The sequence below is a fragment of the Triticum urartu genome, chromosome 5, assembly GCF_003073215.2.
Source record: "Triticum urartu cultivar G1812 chromosome 5, Tu2.1, whole genome shotgun sequence".
Lineage (NCBI taxonomy): Eukaryota > Viridiplantae > Streptophyta > Magnoliopsida > Poales > Poaceae > Triticum > Triticum urartu.
The window spans coordinates 53,319,234-53,338,668 of NC_053026.1; the positions used below are offsets into that span (position 1 = coordinate 53,319,234).

General features: G+C 44.5%; 2 protein-coding genes across 2 annotated transcripts; one reads left to right on the forward strand and one right to left on the reverse strand.

Moving 5' to 3' along the window:
- Nucleotides 1-1,127: 1,127 nt before the first annotated feature.
- LOC125507854 lies at nucleotides 1,128-2,504 on the forward strand. Its single transcript, XM_048672377.1, has one exon. It carries the CDS (start codon nucleotides 1,231-1,233, stop codon nucleotides 2,404-2,406), a length of 1,176 nt encoding a protein of 391 aa, XP_048528334.1. The 5' UTR covers nucleotides 1,128-1,230; the 3' UTR covers nucleotides 2,407-2,504.
- Nucleotides 2,505-3,549: 1,045 nt separating this feature from the next.
- LOC125507851 (probable inactive DNA (cytosine-5)-methyltransferase DRM3) lies at nucleotides 3,550-18,932 on the reverse strand. Its single transcript, XM_048672374.1, has 10 exons — nucleotides 18,679-18,932; nucleotides 18,491-18,589; nucleotides 17,584-17,680; nucleotides 17,405-17,451; nucleotides 16,511-16,594; nucleotides 16,334-16,427; nucleotides 15,267-15,364; nucleotides 14,654-14,753; nucleotides 5,427-5,503; nucleotides 3,550-5,074 (listed from the first exon to the last, which is right to left on the reverse strand). Exons 1-10 carry the CDS (start codon nucleotides 18,679-18,681, stop codon nucleotides 3,830-3,832), a joined length of 1,944 nt encoding a protein of 647 aa, XP_048528331.1. The 5' UTR covers nucleotides 18,682-18,932; the 3' UTR covers nucleotides 3,550-3,829.
- Between the last annotated feature and the right edge of the window lie 503 nt (nucleotides 18,933-19,435).

The window sequence follows — 19,435 nt, forward strand, 5'->3', positions numbered from 1 at the left end:
CATGAAGTAATTTTCCCATTGTTAAAAAATGGCATTTCCCACTTGCCATGGTACTAAAAAAGAATTTTTCCGTTGTCGAAAAGAAAGAAATTTTGCCATGGTTCAAATATAATTTGCCATGACAGAGTTTGGGGAGTTTCTAAATAGTCGCACAGCAAAATGATCACAAATTTGCCATAATTCCTTTTTAGGAGTTTGTCAATACTCGCATCGCAAATTTCAAAGAACTTACGTTAAAACATATATTTAAAAAAAATCTTGCATAAAATTATCACTATGGCATTTTTAGTTACAAACATCGTTTTTTTTCTTCAAGCCATTTTTTATCTGATTCATTTGTACATGATGGCGGTTTTATTTTATATTACATGGAAATTCGCTTAATTGTGTCTTTATATATAACTATTCAATGTCAGGTCTAATATAATTTTTTTAGCCTTTGGTAGTAACCACAGGAAATTGCGATAATCCACTTCTAAACCCAGGCTCATTTGCATCCGCGCTCAAAAAAATCAAAATAAATACTGGAAAATTTCAAAAAAAATTACAATTATTTTTTCATGGTACATAATTTGATGCGTGAGGTCCGCTTCAATTTCCAAATCATTTGATATCTGAGCAGCTCTCAGAAAAAAAGACAAATTCAAGGTCTATAAAAAAGTTATTGTTCATGCACTGTTCTTATCCGATTTATCTTTTTTTCTGAGAGCTACTCAAATGTGCAAATAACCTGAAAATTGGAATGGACCTCAAGCAATAAATTTTCTACCATGCAAAAAAATGTTTTTTTTATTTTTTGTGATTTTTTTCCTGAATGGGTGCTGATGAGCCTGGGCAACGAAACTCTGCACTCCAGGAAATTGGTCCTTTCTCGGCCCAATTGGGTCACGTTTTGAGATGGTGAGAGTTTGTGTGTTCGCACTGGGTTTTTTTTTCTTGCGAATATCTCTTTTTTTTGCGAATAACGCGCTGGGGGCTTCTGGCAGCGAACAGAATCGTTCGCTCGATTGAATTCCCCAGGCGAAAGTAGAAGCCGAGTCGGTAACTTACTACTGTAGTCGTCTATTCCTAGGTATATTACTTATATATACTCCATGTGTATTGGCGGCAGCTATCATCACAGAATATCACTCGGGGCCAGACTAGCTAGGGTTAGACGAGGCTTAGCTTTGCACGACGGTGGATCGATAAGAAGTCAGCCTCTGCGTCGTTCGTCGTCATCGTCCAAAAATGCTCACCATGGCACCTCAAGAAAAGAAAAGTAAACTAGCGGCCGCCATGGCACCAGGACCGCCGCCAACACTCCCGGACGAGCTTGTAGAAGAGATCCTCGTCCGCATCCCGCCCGACGACCCGGCCAGCCTCCTCCGTGCCTCCCTCGTCTGCAAGTCCTGGAGCGAGGTCGTCTCCCGCCGTGGGTTCCGCCGCCTCCTCCACGATTTCCACCGCGCACCCCCGGTGCTCGGGTATCTCCACGACTACAAGGACATGCCCGATTTCATCCCCTCCACCGCATCGCCATTCTCCCTCGCCGTTCCCCACCGCCGGCTCTGGCAGGCCGTCGACTGCCGCCACGGCCGCGCCCTCTTCCTGTCCAACCCCAAGTGCCCGTACACCAAGGAACTCCTCATGTGGGAGCCAATCACAGGTGCCCAGCAGCGCATACCGGTGCCCGCAGCATTCCAGAGTGGCCGCACAACCGCCGCCGTGTTCTGCACAGCGGATGGCTGCGACCACTGCCACTGCCACGGAGGTCCCTTTTGCGTGGTCTTCGTCTTCTCCGTCGACGACGAAGAAATACGCGAAGGCGCCGTCGAGCAGGAGTATGTCACGTCGGCGTGCGTATACTCGTCGGACACTGGCGCCTGGGGCGAGCCGACCTTGATGCATGGCGAGTGTTACATGTCCTTCACATGTTATTCCAGTGTGCTTGTTGGGAGGTCTCTGCTCTACTTCTTGTCCGATGGTGGGTTGGTCCTGGAGTATGACTTGGCAAGGCACAGGCTGATTTGGTTCGACGTACCATACTCCTGCAGCATTAAGGATATATTTGATTGCAACCTCATGCTGGCGGAGAACGGTGGACTGGGACTCGTCGAAGAATTGAATCCGCATCTGCAGTTGTGGTCAAGAGAGGCCGATGCCCGATGGGTACCGGGCCGGATCATCTACTCGGGAAGTTTGTCCCTAAACGGCGCTCCGGTGGAAGAAGTCCATGTGGCGGGCTTTGCCGAGGGAGCAAACATCATTGTTGTAACCACATCTGCTGGCGTGTTCTCAATCCAAGTACAATCAGGGCATGCAAACAAGGTGTGTGATGAGGCCAAAGGGTGTGATTATTTTGGCTATGGTAATATGATTCCAATTGTGGGGTATTACACTCCTGTACCCAAGTTGAGCACATGAGGAAAAGGGTTATGATATAGGTGGTACCATGGTTATTTAGCAGCTTAACCGCCTGAATGTTCTGTTTACCAACTCGTGAAATAATAAAGCTTTTGAACTGACGATAGTTAACACTGCTTTCTAAGTATTGAATTGCATGTCTGATTCCAATTATTCTCTGAAAGAATTGGATTGTGTGGAATGTGTTAGTTCTTAATGTAGATTTGCATTGGATAAGACCGTATTCAGGTGAATAAAAGAGTACACATTCACTTGCAGGTGGGTGTTACCTTGTATCCAAAACAGGAAGGTGTGGCTACTACCAGGTGTACCCACATTGATACGACCACAATTAGCACTTGCCTCTCGTTGCCTTTAGCCCCCGCTAACATATTTCTCTTAACATGCAAGCATGCCACCTCATTATTCAACATGCATAGAAGAAGGTCCACCTTAACATGCAACTATACATATTAAAAATCAACTTCAATGTGCAAACATGCATGCTATTTACATTTAATTCGTATGCACTTTCAAAAACTATTATTTTAAATATTCATGTTCCATATAACTAAAACCTCATTGAAATATTGTGAAATATTCCTGCAACAACGTGCAGGGCATCATCTAGTTTATATAGTCAGCACATCCTTCTCTTGGATACTTCAAAATTTTCTGTCTAGTACAAACTGAATACGTTGACAAATCTTCAGAACCAGCAAGCTGATCGAACTTGGAGTAGGTATAACTGCTGTCTCGTGTCGTCCATATCCCAGCAAATCAGCCAAGCTTCTGATTCTTGGTTATGATCAAACTGACTGTTTCATTAGCACGCAGACATACAAGTCACACACCATTTGACTCAAGAAACCTAACTCAAACTGATCTGACATTTCCATCTTGGCCATGAAGAAACTACCGTACAGCATGGCACACAAATCTGCACATGCCATTGTTTGAAGCAGCATAACGTGTAGGCAGCTAAACATTCCTAGACTTAAGGGAAAATCATATACCTGTAAAGTGCACATGGATGTTTTCACACAAATCACTAGCTCATATGCAAATCAGCAACCTGCATGTACTGCTGCCTCTACTTCAGCCAATCATCAACACACACACTTAAAACAGCACAGAGAACTATGACCACGAACGGCAGCAACATGACCAAACTAACCAACCAAGCAAGAAGGATAACTCGCGTGCACCGATTAATAGTTACAGTAATATGCAGCTAATTAACCAGGAGCAGAAGGATAGTTGAACTCATCATGCAGTGATAAAGAGACAGTAGAAAGTTCTCTAGCTGGATAAAGAGACAGCACAAAGTTCTCTAGCTGTCAACAGAGCGTACGTCTTCATCCTACCATTTACATGTCTCATAACGCTGCGCCATCCCTTGTTGAAGATAGATGGTGAAGGACATGATTATGTCAGGCAACAACTACTTATAAAAGTGCTGCATACTTCTCACTCTTTGAAGAACACGAACGTACTCAAAGTATTTACCGGAGTCCATCCCCATAGTTGCATTTACTGTCGTCCCACCTCTATATGAACTGTAATTTCCGCCAACAACTAAGTCAAAGCCACCAAATTCCTTAAATAGGTCCTCAAGTGCATCGGTCTTTAGCTTCCATATGCCATTTAGTTGTCTCAGAACTCCGCTCTGCTCTGTTTTTGCCCACCATCTTTTCAGAATTTTCCTGTTCACATCAGACTCTTCAACAGACACTACACACTTTAGTGGAATACCGAGACGATGCAGCGCAATTTCTGCACCCCCAACTCCACTATAGATGGATAGTACCCTCAAACCATCTGGATAGATGTCTTTTAGAACTGACAAAAGATAAGCAATGGTGTCCGTTTGAAAAGCGTATTTCATAGCACCAATCCTGTCCGGTGGATTTAGACCAAACAGATTTGTATGGTTTGATGGGTAACCTAATATCCGCTCCATTTGATTTGGCTGCAGAGGGCCTAGCCGGTCTTGACCAATCCAGATAAGATTTGCCATCTTGCATTGGTGCAAGATCTGCGCTCGTTTTTCTTCTGAAAGAAATCCTCGTGAATCTTTTATGGTCTTTCCCAACATCTCACAAAGTTGTTCAATTCCTGCCACCTCTGAAGTAACACTACCAATATGTTTTCTGGTATCCCATGTGGGCCAGTAATGTCTTGCGGAAGGCACTGCATCCTCAATTGTCATTGGTGACTTCGGAACCACAACATGCCTTCTCTCTGTTGGAAGGTTATGAAGGTAACCTTCCCTTCGCATCAAAGCTGAGAAAAGCTGACTATTTATAAACTCGGGCTGCACACCCGACAAGAAACCCGATATTTCAGACCACGCATCTTTGGTGATGTTAACAACATTTCCATAGAGGAAGAAGGGAGGCTTGGCAAGGTCACCACGGACATTTGCACGAGGGCCCGATGTCATTTCATAATCTTCTTCCTTCAAATAACCATCACCAGCTGACCCAACACCGCCACTTAACCACGGAGTAGGTTGATTCACAGCATGACTACTTGAGGCTCCTCTGTCGTCTCTGAATATATGCTTGGCCTTTTTAACTCTTTTGTTGTCATCGTCATCGTCATAATAGTTCAACCTCTGATGATATGTTGAATATTCAGTTTCTTGCTCCCCTTGCTCCCCTAGAAATTCAGACTCAATTTTCACCTACAATAAAACATAAGAGGCCAGATTAGAAATGAGAGTGGTTATTAATTGGATTTTAATATATATATGCCACATACACAAGAGTTATAGGAACATATGGCACTGAAGTCAATGATTACAGAGTTATATATTTTGTAAATCATGAAACAAAACCTAGGAAACCAACTGGAAACATCAGAAAGAACATCATAGGAACGTTTATGTAAACAGCTGATCTAACCTGTAGCCTTGCCAAATATGCTACACGGCCCTATTGTATACAAGATGACTTCTAGCAAAAATCTAGAACATATGTCTGTCAAATTCACCGCACAAAGTCTGTAGCAGTGAGAAATGGATGTCAATCAGTTACCTGTTTCTGCTCAATGGTACTGGCAATGCGTCTTGCAAAAATTGAGTCAGCAAGCTCCTGAACTGCTGCTTCCTGACCTGAAAAGAGTAGGAAACATGACACTTAAAGGATTGTTTGTAGAAACTCACCAAAACAGTCTAACAGCGGTAGACTACAATATACTCGTCAGCTTAAAAATGTCAGATTGGTACACTAAAATATGTGGATTACAACTGTGATTTTGTCCTAACATCGCGTTTCATAAGTTCTGCACAAGTGTGCAAATTAGCCTCTGATAATGTCAGTATTACTGAAAACAGCTTTTGCCCCGGTTTATAGATAAAGCGCCCAACCAAGCATCACACAAAGGTCACACACACACACACACACACACACACACACACACCAACCCTGGTGATGATTCCACCTATACAAGAGAAGCACAAATAAGGCCAAACAGGAGACCAGTAAACCAGAACTAAGCAAAGCTAAGCTAAGCACATGAACAAAAGGTGCTTGCTTGATCCTGACGATGACCGTAAATCTTCCTAGAGTGCCTCGACACGCATCGCCCAGCGGGACACCAAGGTGCACACCTAGTGAGAGGCCGGGTGGTACATGATACGAGCAGTTTGAAGGAGAAATAAATGGAGCGGTGCCTTCAAGGAGAAGAATCGCGTCTATGGACGTCGTCGTCAACATGAACATGATCATGCAAGGCATTCACCAGCGCCCCAGCCTCCAACCCCAGAGACCATCAGTGACAACCACCGATCACACCCAATGGACCTTGGCAAGTAGATGATACCTCTGAACACCCTCGTGGCATGACGCTGATCCCAGCAACCCCCTTGGTGCCATGATGGCCATCCAAACTAGGGGTAGACCAAAAGCTCGTAGCTTGCGACCTTAATGGATGCTCGATAGATCGACTCGTGAAGCTCATAGCTCGCTTCTTAATGAACAGAACCAATCACTGGTTTTAGCCTGTTAAGCTTAACAAGTGACATAACGAGTTTCACGAGTAGCTCATTAAGCTCGTTAATACAACAATGCGTATTCTTGTGTTAAGTTACTACATTTTGTGGCACCTCAACCCTTCTATTCCACCTAATCAACCTAACCCAACCACTGAAAAAAATAGCATGCTATAGCGTGTAGAGAATTGTCTCGCTAAATAAATCAGTGTACAATGTCTCGCTAATAGCATAATTTAAAGGACAACGCTATTTTGTATACCACACTATTTTTTTCCCTTGAACCCAGCACATCAAGGACAACTAGTGTACCTCCACATGTGGTCACTTTCTTCCTTCATAAAAACACATTGTAACTGAATCAAAAGGGGGTAATGCCTATGAACTGTTAAGGGTTATATATATTTAGCTGTGTATACTTTGTATTTTTCCCATTCTATAAGGGGCTTTCTGCATATTGTACTACACATATATGCGTATATATACTAGCCTACGGCCACCTGGAAATATAAGTGGCATATTTCCTAACATGGTATTAGAGACCCAAAAAAAATCAGCACGTGCAACTTGTGCTTGAACCCATCTTGTGTCGCCACTTCCTCCTCTTCAACGGTTGCGCTACTCCCGACGCTTCTGCCTCTGGCCACTGTCTAGTTGTTGTCGCCCTCCACTGGCCACCGTCTCTCCTCCAATCCCCAATCTCTGTTGTCGCCAGTCTCTCCGCCTATGTTGCCTTGTCTACCCATTGTTATCAATAGTGGCATCATCACGGTGGTCACTTGTGTGGCTCTCGTCTCTCATCCTTAGTTCCACATGGTCTTCTTGGGTCCGTCTCCAACAGTGTGTCTTTAGACTATGAGGGTTGCCGACTTGGTAACCAAGTCCAGTTACCTTATCCTCATAGCGGGACTCTGTTTCAGGGTCCTTTCGACCATGTTCACTCTGATGTATAGGGTCCAGCTCCCTTTGCCTCAAAAGGGGCCATCATATATAGGGATTTCTCTCGACACACCTGGATCTCGACACACCTAGATATATTTTATGCCTTCTTATCTATCTATATATAAGCGTTTTGTTGTCATGGTTCACACTCAATTCTCTACGCCTATTTGTGTGTTCCGGCTGATTTTTCTGGAGAGTATATCTCCAAGATGTTGCGTGGAGTCCTTGCTGAGCAGGGTACTCTTGCTCAGTTCTCTTGTCCTGGTGCTCATGATCGTAATGGTGTGGCTGAGCACAAGCATCGTCGCCTTCTTGAGACGACTCGTGCGTTGATGATCGCCACCTCTCTTTTGCCCCACTTTTGGGCTAAGGTTCCCTCCAGTTCCAGCTATCTCAGCAACATTCAACATGCTTTGCTCTATAGGGCGGCATTCCTTTCGAGGGTCCTTTTGATCGCTCTCCTGATTATTTGACACTTATTTTGTTTGGTTGTCTTTGCTATGTTCTTCTTGCCCCCAATGAACGCACCAAACTAACCATTCAGTCTATGATACAATGATGAGCATAAGGGCTATCATTGTTGGTCGTCGAATGCGTATTTCTAAGATGTGACTTTTGATGAGTCTTATCCCTTCTACCCACGTCCATCTTCCTCAACCTTTTCAATGGAGGATATATCTTTCCTCACTTTTCCCGACACACCTCTATCACTCATGTTGAGCCCTTGTCCACCCATCCCATTGTTCATGCTTCTCCGACTGCGGCAGATCTGACGCTGCCATCTCCTAGGGTTTCCTCACCTCACCTGTCACATGATTCCGCACCTTCATCCCTTGTGGCTTCACCATCTCTATCACTTGAGCCTATACGATGGTGCGTGCTCGTATTCTTCCCTTTTTCCTCACTATTATACTCATGAGCCATCTACTTCTGATGTACCCTCTTCCGTCTCAGCCTACTTATGCCTTACACCATCACCCCCATCTGCCTGTTGACCCAATGGTTTCACTAACGTTGTTGTCCTTGAGCCAACTTCTTATCATGATACAGTTGTTCATCCCAAATGGCAGCTTGCGATGGCATAGGAGATTCCTGCTCTTGAGCACACCAGCATATGGGATCTTGTTTCTCTTTCTTTGTGTTCGTCCCATCACTTGTACAAAGCTTGTCTTGTGGCATGTGGCTTTCAGCAGGATCATGATCGTCATTATGATGAGACTTTTGCTCATGTGGCCCATATGACCACTGTTGGCACAATTCTTGTTGTGGCCTCAGCTTGATGTTAAGAATGCCTTTCTTAATGGTGAATTCTGTCAGGAGATTTACACGCATCCACCACTTGGATATTTTGTTCTTGATGATGTCATGGTCTGCCACCTTCATCGCTCTCTCTATGGCCTTAAGCAAGCCCCTCGTGTCTGGTTTGAGCGTTTCGCCTCTATGGTAATTGTTGCTGGTTTTCCGGTAAGTGCTCATGATCATGCGTCGTTTGTCCGCCTCTCTGCTCGTGGTCGGACTCCTCTTCTATATGTTGATGTTGATGACATGGTCATCACTAGCGACAACCCTGAATACATTGCCTTTGTGAAGGCATGTGAGCAGTTTCTCATTCTTATCTTCACCCACTTCGCTACTTTCTTCAAATTGAGGTTTCTTCTACCTCGCTTCTTCATTTCCAAAGAAAAATATATTCAGGATCTCCTTGCTCATGCTGTTGTTACTGGTGAGCGCACTGTTGAGACCCCATGGAGCTCAATGTTCACCTACGTGCTTCTGATGGTGACCCTTGTTTGATCTGACGCGTTGTCACTGTCTTGTCGGGAGTAGTGTCCAAGTTGTCACTCATCCGGATATCTCCTATCATGTCCATACTTTTGAGTCTGTTTGTCTCTACTCCCACTTCACTAGTCACCTCCTTGTTCTCCGATATCTTCGTGGCACGATCTCTCACCGTATGTTCTTTCCCTGCTCAAGTTCATTACAGCTTCAGGCCTATTCAGATGCTACATGGACTAGTCACCCTGGGCTAGTGTTTTTCTTGGTGGTTCTTTCACTGCCTTGAAGATGAAGAAACATACTACAGTTTCCCATTCGAGTGTAGAGGCAGAGTGGTGAGCTCTAGCTCCTTTGACGGCAGAGGTGACGTGGTTACAGTGGTTACTTTGGGAATTTGGTGTTTCTGTCTAAAAAGCATGGACACGACTGATATAGCCGAATAGTTTTCCTAGTAACGACGGGACAAAGCAATACGCGTGGACACGACATGTATCCAGCAATATCTCTTTCCTTTTGGGTTTATAAAAGAAATAAAAGAAAAAGGGGGTACATCAGGGATACTGGACAAATATGGCATGGGGGGAAGATGGGAACGTTAGCCACTGGTGGGGAAGAAGAGACAGGCAGAGTGGAAGATGGGAAGGTGGTTGCCGGTGAGGAAGAAGCTCTAGAAATATGGGGATTGCAGCCTGCGGTGAGGAAGAAGATTCAGGCACACGGGAAGATGGGGATGCAAGTTGTCGACAAGCAAGAAGGTACAGGCGCATCTCATGTTCTGCATTTCTTTGGTGGCTAGAGGCGCATCTCATGTTATGCACTTCTTCGGTAGCTAGAGGAAGTGGAGAAAGAGCATGGGAATAAGAAGGGCTGGAAAAGCTGGCCTAGTCTAGGTTTTCTAAGGTTGGATCTTATATGGGCTCTGAGTGGAGGATTACATGTACATGGGCTTTTGGTGGAGGGTCTTCTTACGTGAATGGACTACTCAAGGCCTTTCATCAATGAAAATGGGGCAACAGATATGCAAAAATCTTAACTAAAAAATTCTCTCATCAAAATTATCATTTAATCTTTGTGCTATTTATTTTTCTAAATACTTACATATGCTGCCATATTACCAAATGGTTGTTTTTGGAAAATGCTGAATCTCATGTCCCCGCACTCGTATTGATGCTTCTTACGTTTCTATCACTACACCTACTCTGCTCTTGTTTGACATTACAAGCGTTGTTAGTATTGCGAATGACCCTGCGAAGCATGAGCTCACCAAGTATATTGGTGTTCATGCTTCTTTTGTGCGCGCTGGTGTGCAGGATCAGTTTATTGCTCTTTAGTACAAAAATGCCTTCAAGAGTTACAATTGGCGGATCTCTTTGCAAAGGCTCATACTAGAGCACAACATGACTTCTATCTGAACTCACTCTTGTTGATCCACCATGAGTTTGAGGAGAAGTGAGGCGGAAGAGAGGCGGCGACCATCATTGCACGCGCCGTCTCAAGAAGATGACGATGCTTGCGCTCAGCCACACCATTCTGAGCATGAGCATTAGGGCCAGAGAACTAAGTAAGAGTACCCTGCTCAACAAGAAATCCTCGCAACGCATGGGAGATATACTCACCAGCTGAATCTGCGCGAAACACACGAATAGGAGTGGAAAACTGTGTATGAACCATGGCGGCAAATTTTTTGTATATGGACATAAGACCTCACTGCGAGAAGACATGAAATAGATCCAAGTGTACCGAGAAAAATCGTCTATAAAGATGATATAGTAGCGATGACCCCCTTTCGAAGCGAAGGGAGCTGGACCCCAAACATCAGAGTGAACGAGATCAAAAGGACGCTCGGACACTGACTCACTGTGAGGGTAGGGTAGCTGAATCTACTTACCAAGCCTACAACCCAGACAATCCAACGAAGCGTTACCGGAGACAGACCCCAGAACACCAGAACACCACGATGAACCAAAGATGAGAGACAAGAACCGCATAAATGGCCAAGGCGATGATGCCACTGCTAAAAAGAGCTAGTAGATGCAGCAACAGAGGCTACGAGATTGGCGGCGGTGGCAGCGAAGGGAAGACGAAGCTAATCAAGCTCCTAGAGACCATTAGAGCATCGAGGGCCGGCACCAAGCAGAGCACCCGTGCGACGATCCTGAACAAAACACGAATCGAAGTCGAGAATGACCCTACAACTAGAGTCAACAATGTGACCACCAAATATGAGCTGCATAGTAAGTCGAGGAACATGAGCGATAGAGGGAACATGAAAGGAAGAAGTGCTAAGAGTGCCTCAACTAGCTACAGGGAGAGAAGTGCCATCAGCCGTAAGAACACTAACAGGAGACTCAACAGGTCAAAAGGAGGTCAAAGTGGAAGAATCATAAGTCATATGAAAAGATGCTCCAGTATCAAGAATCCATGGGGATGTACCTGAATGAGTAGATGGTGGGTTCTCAGTGCCAGAAGAGCAGCCACGAAAACTGCAGAACCTGTCGGTGAAGAATCCCAGGCACCAAGTGGGCATCGTAGCTGTGCAATCTCACGCGCAGACAAGGACACGGCAGAAGAGGTTGAGGTAGAAACACATGCTGACGATGAGCAGTCGCCACCACCTGTGGAAGCCGCGTGTAGAGTCGGCCGAGAGTAGAGAGTCAACGTAGAGCCGCATGTGGAAGCCATTGGGGGGGGGGGGGGGGGGGGGGGGGGGGGGGGTCGACGTAGAGCGGTCACCACCGCGCACAAAAGCCGTGAGAGGAGTCGACATAGAGTGGTCGCCACCACGCGCGGAAGCCGCGGGAGGAGTCAACGTAGGGCGGCCCACAACATCGGCGAAGTCACAAAAGGTGTCGGAGTAGAGCGACAACCACCACCTCCAAGCGGGCGAGCACCAAGCACCGAGGAAAGGCGCATGTGCGAGACAGAATCAATGTACGGAATACCGTCAAAAAACACGGGGCAGCGTGGGAGAGGCGTACCCGCCGAACACATTGTACCTCTTTTTTTGCTTTCTCTTTCTCTCTCTCTGTTTTTTTTTTGCAACCACGGACCTTAAGCCGGGTAAACGGAAGCGGCCAACTGACAGAATCGCCCGTCGGCCCACCAGCAGCCCAAAGCAATTCACGGACCATGCAGAGAGTAGCCCGTACGCGCGCACACGCAACACCAAGCAGGTGGATCGATTCAGCCCTGCAGTTAACACACGTAGGTGTGAGAAGTGGTCGGCGGCCGATCTAGCACGACCAATCTAAGGCGGAACCGGCCAGACGCGGACGCGGATGGCAGCAGGAACCGGTGGCCGGTCGACTTGGGCGGGGACCCGAGCTGCTCGATCTGGAAAGGCGGGCAGCAGATCACGAAGCGGACGGGATGGGTGGGCAGCTTCATCCAGGCGCTGGAGGTGGCGAAATCCAGCGGCCGGCGGCAGGAATCAAGGCCGGCAAATCAAGGCCGGCGGCGGAGATCGGCTGCTGGCCTGTAGCAACGGATGCCGACAACCACCTGGCCTGGTCGTGCACCTGCTACGGAAGAAGACACACGGTGCGGGGCCTCCAGATCAAGACACCCGCGAACACGAGGTTGACGAGGGCACCGCCAGGATCAGAAGAGACGGGGTGGGTGGGAGTAGCGGCGCCTGCAGTAGGAGCAGCAGACAACGTGGAGCAGCACAGCCGGAAAAAGGAAAACACGAAGGCGCGATTGGATCTCAGCACGAGTTGCGACGTGCCAAAAACAACCTAGAGCTCTAATACCATGTTATGAATATGCAACATGTATTACTAGGAGGTCAAGGCCACCATATATATGATGTACATGAGGATGCCAAAAGGCAAGAATACAAAAGGCCAAAGGCCATCATCAATATAACTCTTAACAGAGGGGGGGAGGGGGTAAGCAGCGTACTCTGGGGGAATATTAGGCTCTATCGAACATAAAGGGAATTGGAGGTAGCATTTTACTTATGTTAAGTCATCGACTGGTTTCTTCAACCCTTTTTCTATGTGTTGGTGTTCTATATGACCGACATAAGACTCGACTTGTTAGATATTATGGAGGTTTAGTGAGCACCATTTCTCTACCATTTTCTTCTTTTTCACCTTAGCCAATACGAGTTTACCCGGCGGGGAGGGGGGTTAAGAGTTATATATATTAAGCCATGTATCCTTTTGTGTTTTTTACATTCTATAAGGGGCTTTCTGCATATTGTACCGCACATGTACGTGTATATATACCGAGTACTCATGACCTAGCATGAGAGCTCAAGAGCTTAATGAGCATCAGATGAACAGAGCCGGTCAGAGTTTTTTGCTTGTTAACGAGCTTAACGCCGAGTAGCTCGTTAATCCACCCCTAGTCCAAATGAAGAAGCATGCCGTGTAAAAGAAGCCCACAACGTTGTGCGTCATGAAGGCCCTAGAGCGAACAATGACATCACCACACATGCAAGAGCACCGCAGAAGGGCACAATGAAGGAGGGCAACCGCGGCAAAAGGCGAGGATAGTGGAAGACCTAGAGAGAAGGGGCATTGAAGCAACACCTCAGAGGAGAACGACGTTAGGCCTTGCACAGCTTTTGCTGATATGCCATCCTCCATAGGCAACGACAAGCAACATCGCAAACATCAAGGGAGAACACGAAGCTCATCACCCATTGTCAAGCCCAACAACCAGAACCTAGCAGACAGGGAGCTTGCCTCAGAAGCATAGTTCACCTCTTCGGCAGCCGAACAAACGAGCCCCAAGAAGAGCCATCTCCGAGGAGAGCATGTGTGGGCCATCCCCCTGGCACAGGCCACCCTATGGTGCAACGACCCCTGTCCAATCCACTCAAGCCCTCGCTACAACCCCTCCATTGGAGAAAACGCATAGCTAGTCACCTGTCAAACTATGGACGAGGAACACGCCATGGAGGCTCCAGATCTGGTACCTCTAGATTTGGAGACTCGGCTAGATGTCGAGCGACCATGCCATCAAGGCGACACAGTAGGCACCCATGCCATCGGGCCTGCCATCAAGATAGCCGAATCCGACCACTAGGCCGCCGGGGAAACGTCGCGGTGGAGGGGAAACACCACGAGCAGAGCAGGCAACCAAAGGCCCTCCTAGTCATGACCATCCTGCTCCAGACCGATGGGCACCACAACGAGGAGAGGGGAGGAGCAGCACCCGATGGCAGTGCAACAGAGGCTAGGGTTAGGGTTTGGGTCGCATGGGATCCGAGAGTAACAGCGGAAGAGATGGTAGCCCGCCACCGGCAGCAGTCGCATGGGGCTTTGCCCGACAGCTCCAGCAAGCATGGCCGAGGGAGGCGGGTGGAGGAGAGAAGCTGACGTGGGATGAGAATGCTTCACTAAAAACAATGCACCATATAGTGCTTGCTAGAAGGATGAAGAGTATGTAGTTTGCATAAATGTTATAAGCAAGCATCGTAAGCAATCCATTGGCACATATATCATAAATAATCTCTTAAAGGATTCGAGTATATCTAGTAAAAACAGTACTAGAAGCTAACAATATATTGAATAATTTTATAACTTATTAATTTTGACCTACCGAAGCTATCAATAGCCAATGACACTTCTTCCTCAGTAAAACCCATCTGAAGCAAATGAAGCGTTTTATCCATTACCCCAAACAATGATTCAGCTTTTACCTGGAAAAGTGCATTTTAAAGTTAAAAGTTGTAGCCGTTGACTATTATTGTTGCTAACAAGGAAATGTATATAATACAGACTAGTAGATAGTGATTATTGAACAAGTTTTTTGGGGTATACACATGGAAACCTAGAACGCATGGAAATAAGCCACAGTAAACAAGCACATCGTTAAAGAATTGCAATAGAAATAACAAAATTACGGATGGTACTCATTATTTGATAGAGATAATATGAAAGTCTTTTCAAAAACAGATTTATGGAGTTCCTGCTGGAAGCCTTTTTCCCGTGTTAGGCGGTATGTTATTTTTAGTCTCAAACCAATAATGAACAAAAGCAAATGACTATTGAATTTTGCAGAAAGAACGTATTATAAAAATAATTGATTGCTCATGCAGTCCATATTGTAAAGGGCCCATGGAATAGCTAGCTCTAAGTATACTTCGTGTCTACAAATATCGAGATTTAGAAGTAGAAGTAGCAAAGAGAAACAAAAGGAAAAAGAAGAAAACCTCATTTGTAGCATGGCCATTTTCCATATCTCCCGATAATACTCCTCCTTGAGCAGTGACAATGAAATCTACAAGCTGATCAAGTAGTGCATCCTCACCTAAAATTAAGCATATGTTGGAGTACTATTGTTATAATGAATATAATGAGAGAAAAGTCAATATCAAACACTACTAAATTGACTTTGATACATATTTACAATAAACGATGTTGTGATAAGACTGTGTGCTCTTGGTACACCTATACAACAACAAAGCCTTTAGTCCAAACAAGTTGGGGTAGCCTAGAGTTGAAACACATAAGATCTCGAAACAAACTCATGGTTCTGACAGGCTAGAGCTGAAACCCATAAGATCTCGAAACCAGCTCATGGTTCTGGGACGTGGATAGCTAACTTCCACGCACCGCTGTCCATGGCTAGTTCTTTGGTGTTATTCTAGTCATTCAGATCTATATTTACAGACTTCTCCCATGTCAAGTTTGGTCTACCTTGACCTCTCTTGACATTATCAACACACTTTAACCATCCACTACGCATTGGCGCTTCTAGAAGCCCACGGGCCAGTTCTTTTGGGGCTTATGGCTGACTGTGGAAACAAGCTGCCCCCTCCCCAACTTATTTTAGAAGCCCAACCAATTTTTTTATTTTAGAAGCCTACTAATTAAGGGTGCAGCTTATTTCCACAGCCAACCATAAGCCCCCAAAGAACTGGCCCTATATTGTATATGCCCAAACCATCTCAGACGATATTGGACAAGCTTCTCTTCAATCGGTGCTACCCCAACTCTATCACGTATATCATCATTCCAGATTTGATCCTTTCTTGTGTGGCCACACATCCATCTCAACATGCACATTTCTGCTACACCAAACTGTTGAACACGTCGCCTTTTAGTCGGCCAACACTCAGCACCATACAACATTGCGGGTCGAATCACCATCCTATAGAACCCGCCTTTAGCTTTTGTGGCACTCTTGTCACAGAGAACGCCAGAAGCTTGGCGCCACTACACAATCAAAAATATATAAAAAATTGCTATGTTTACAAGTCAATGCAGAATCACAAACCTAATTGGTCGAATGCTAAATCGACTTCCGTATGTGAGAAGTTCATTGTGCGGAGTAAATATGACCTCCTTTCTAAGAAAGAATCTGGCTCCGGCTGAAATTAGGAACATTCAGAATATTAGTCTAAAGAATTCAAAACAAAGAATATGATGATAACAACTATGGCTAGGAAATCACCTTGATGTCTTGTTTAGAACTGTTTTCTTCATTGTCAGAATCAAAGAGACTGCCTAACGAACTTGACGATTCGGACCCAGAATTCTGAGGGGGCATATAGCATCAAGGTAATTTGAGAAATATGAAGAGCGTGAATTTAGATCTCTTCCATGATGTGCAACATATAATACCATTAATGAAAATTGAAATATGAGAATGCCAGATTTGACACCAGCCAATATCCCTCTAAATAAGACATCATTCTAACTCCTTGTATATTTCTCACAGTAGTGACTAGCAACAATACAAAGAATGAAGGAATAACCGCATAGAAGAAACAAAAGCTTAAACATTGATGATGAGAATTAGCCCTCTAAATAAGACATCGTTCTATCTTCTAGATATCCTCAAATAAAGTTACACTAGCAACCAGCAACAATACAGAACAAAAGAATAACTGCACAAAATAGAAGAAAACAAAAGCAAACATATCAACAATGATAATTTCAAGGTTCGTGAGATGCACAATATACGAAGTACAAGATCTTTACAGGATGGTAGCAATCAAGCACCGATACTGGTGTGCAAGAAAAAAAATCTAAGGAAATAAGAATTCTTCAGTATCAGTATTGAAATATATTCTTTTTGTGCGGGAATATTGAAATCATTCACATTCTATACAATATTTCCCATTCTACACAATTTTTCCTGCTATTTCTTTTTAATCCAGAATCAGTTATCTATTAATGATCATGAAAAGGAATAGGGACACAAGGGCCATGGTAGACTTTTAACAGCAAACTACTCAATCAAGAACTCAAGAAGGGATAATTTTACTATAAAAGCAGAACATAAACACTACGACTGTCCCAACATATCAACTAGAGAATGCATGGGAAAATCAGAATCACTTACATGATGAGACAAAAGTGACTCCAATATAGTATTAGAATCATGATCACCTGTATTGGAGATATGTGTGTGGTTAGTCTATAGATCAAAAGGTATTTGCTCTAAGTTAACTGTGTGTTCATTGCTGTAAAGGTTTCATATCGCTATACACATAAAAAAACATTTTGTAAATTATAACATACCATGTTTCTGAAGCATTTTGTCAACCAGTAATGGTGAAAATCCCATACCGATAAAGTGTGACCTTAGATAGCTGGATGAAGAGCCTGGCTGACCATCCTAGAGTAAGAGTGAAGAACATCATGTCATTTTTACAACTTCACTAACAATAATCCAATAAAAGGGAACAATGTCACAAAATTGTGGTAGTCCTACCAATTTGCATTCTCTGATTCTATTTGCAATATAGAAAAGGTGTCCAGATAGCATTCTAGTTACTCTCAAATACTCAACACCGTAAATCAACTGTATCACAGTTAGTGCTCCAATCTTAAAATGCGGACTACATCCAACTCAAGAATCAAATTTATAATAACTCCTTGTGTTTTGGCGCTACGATACATGTGTTCAAGTGAAAGCAAAACAGGACAGGTGAAAGGTTTCCACGGAGAAAAACAGAAACTTGACATTGGTGGCTCAGTTAGAAGCACCACTTTAAGATCCAAGACAAATGTACATCACTAGAAAATGTACACAACATATTGATTATTACAGAATTAGGGCAAGATGACCCGACATCCTATTCGTTAAATCAATCACGTAGGAATCAAGCACATGTAGGCAGCAATTGACACTCATTACACAATGCCTCTAAACAATCAAGCACATGTAGTACATTACAAAACGCTCTTATATTTCCTTACAGAGGAAGTACGCACTAAACAAATACTACCTAAGTCCCAAATTACTTGTCTTAAATTTGTCTAGATATGAATGTATTTAGACACATTAGATACATCTGTACCTAAACAAATCTAAGACAAGTAATTTGGGACGGAGGGAGTATCGATTACTCAGCTCGCATACTTCTCCCGTTTTTCCCCAATCCATTAACAGTAGTTTACCACAATATTTTCAGATAGCACATACATCAATCGCCTCCTCCGCCTTTACGGCAGTGGGTGCCGGAGCCGGATTGGGCTGCGGCGGGTCGGCGGCGCCATCCCCATCACAATCTTCGATCTTGACCTGCGTTTAGTGTGGCAAGAAAAGGCCGCGAGTCAGCACAAGAGCGGGCGGAAAGAGGAACACGGGTGAACAGAGGAACCAGCCGCTACCATCTCGATCGAATCCGCCTCAGACGAGACCCCCCGCGGAAGAAATGGTGATGACGACAGTGGAGTGGTGAGCACTGGAGTGAGGTGAGTGAGGTGGCGGTCGGCCGGAGCCGAGCAGGACACGGGCACGCGGTCAAAGCCCTAGCCGCCGCATCGCGGAGTGGAGGACTGGAGGTGGTCCTGCCTCCTGCGGCGACGGCTCCGCCAGAGAGCTCTTTTTTTTTTTATGTCCAGGGGTTGGTAGGGTTGCCTCGCTCCCACAAACCTCTCCGCAAACCCTATATTACAGCCTGTGCTTGTCATATAAACTATTTTTTAGACGTATGCATTAACTCAATCAAATCCGCACTTTCCAAAAACAACGTCGTATATTAAATTATTCATATATAAAATCTTAAAAAAATCTCAACTAATTCTAAATTTTTTACCTTTCATTATGCATATTCAAATCAAATCAAATTTTATCAAAATATCAACTATAATTAAAATTGACTGGCTCATTTGCGTGTTTTTTGTTTCTGTTTTTTCTTCTATGTTTCATTTTTTGTTTTGTTTCTTTGTATAACCAATTTATTTTTTTGTGCTCGGCATACTTTAATAATTGACATTCTGTCAGAACAAAATCCAACCAAATCAACACTTTCCCAAAACAATGTCATGCACTAACTCAAAACAAAATCTAACCAAATCAGCACTTTCCTAAAAAAATGTATATAGACATTTTTTAAAGGGCAACATATCTCGTGAATCCGAGCTT

Bases quoted from the DNA above. Each gene is read 5' to 3' on its own strand.
- LOC125507851 (XM_048672374.1), bottom strand. The intron at 17,452-17,583 runs GTATGTTATAAT...TCTCCAATACAG, and splicing joins CAAAATGCTTCAGAAACATG to GTGATCATGATTCTAATACT. The intron at 15,365-16,333 runs GTTTGTGATTCT...GCTTAATTTTAG, and splicing joins TTTAGCATTCGACCAATTAG to GTGAGGATGCACTACTTGAT.
- LOC125507854 (XM_048672377.1), top strand. From the start codon at position 1,231: ATGCTCACCATGGCACCTCAAGAAAAGAAAAGTAAACTAGCGGCCGCC.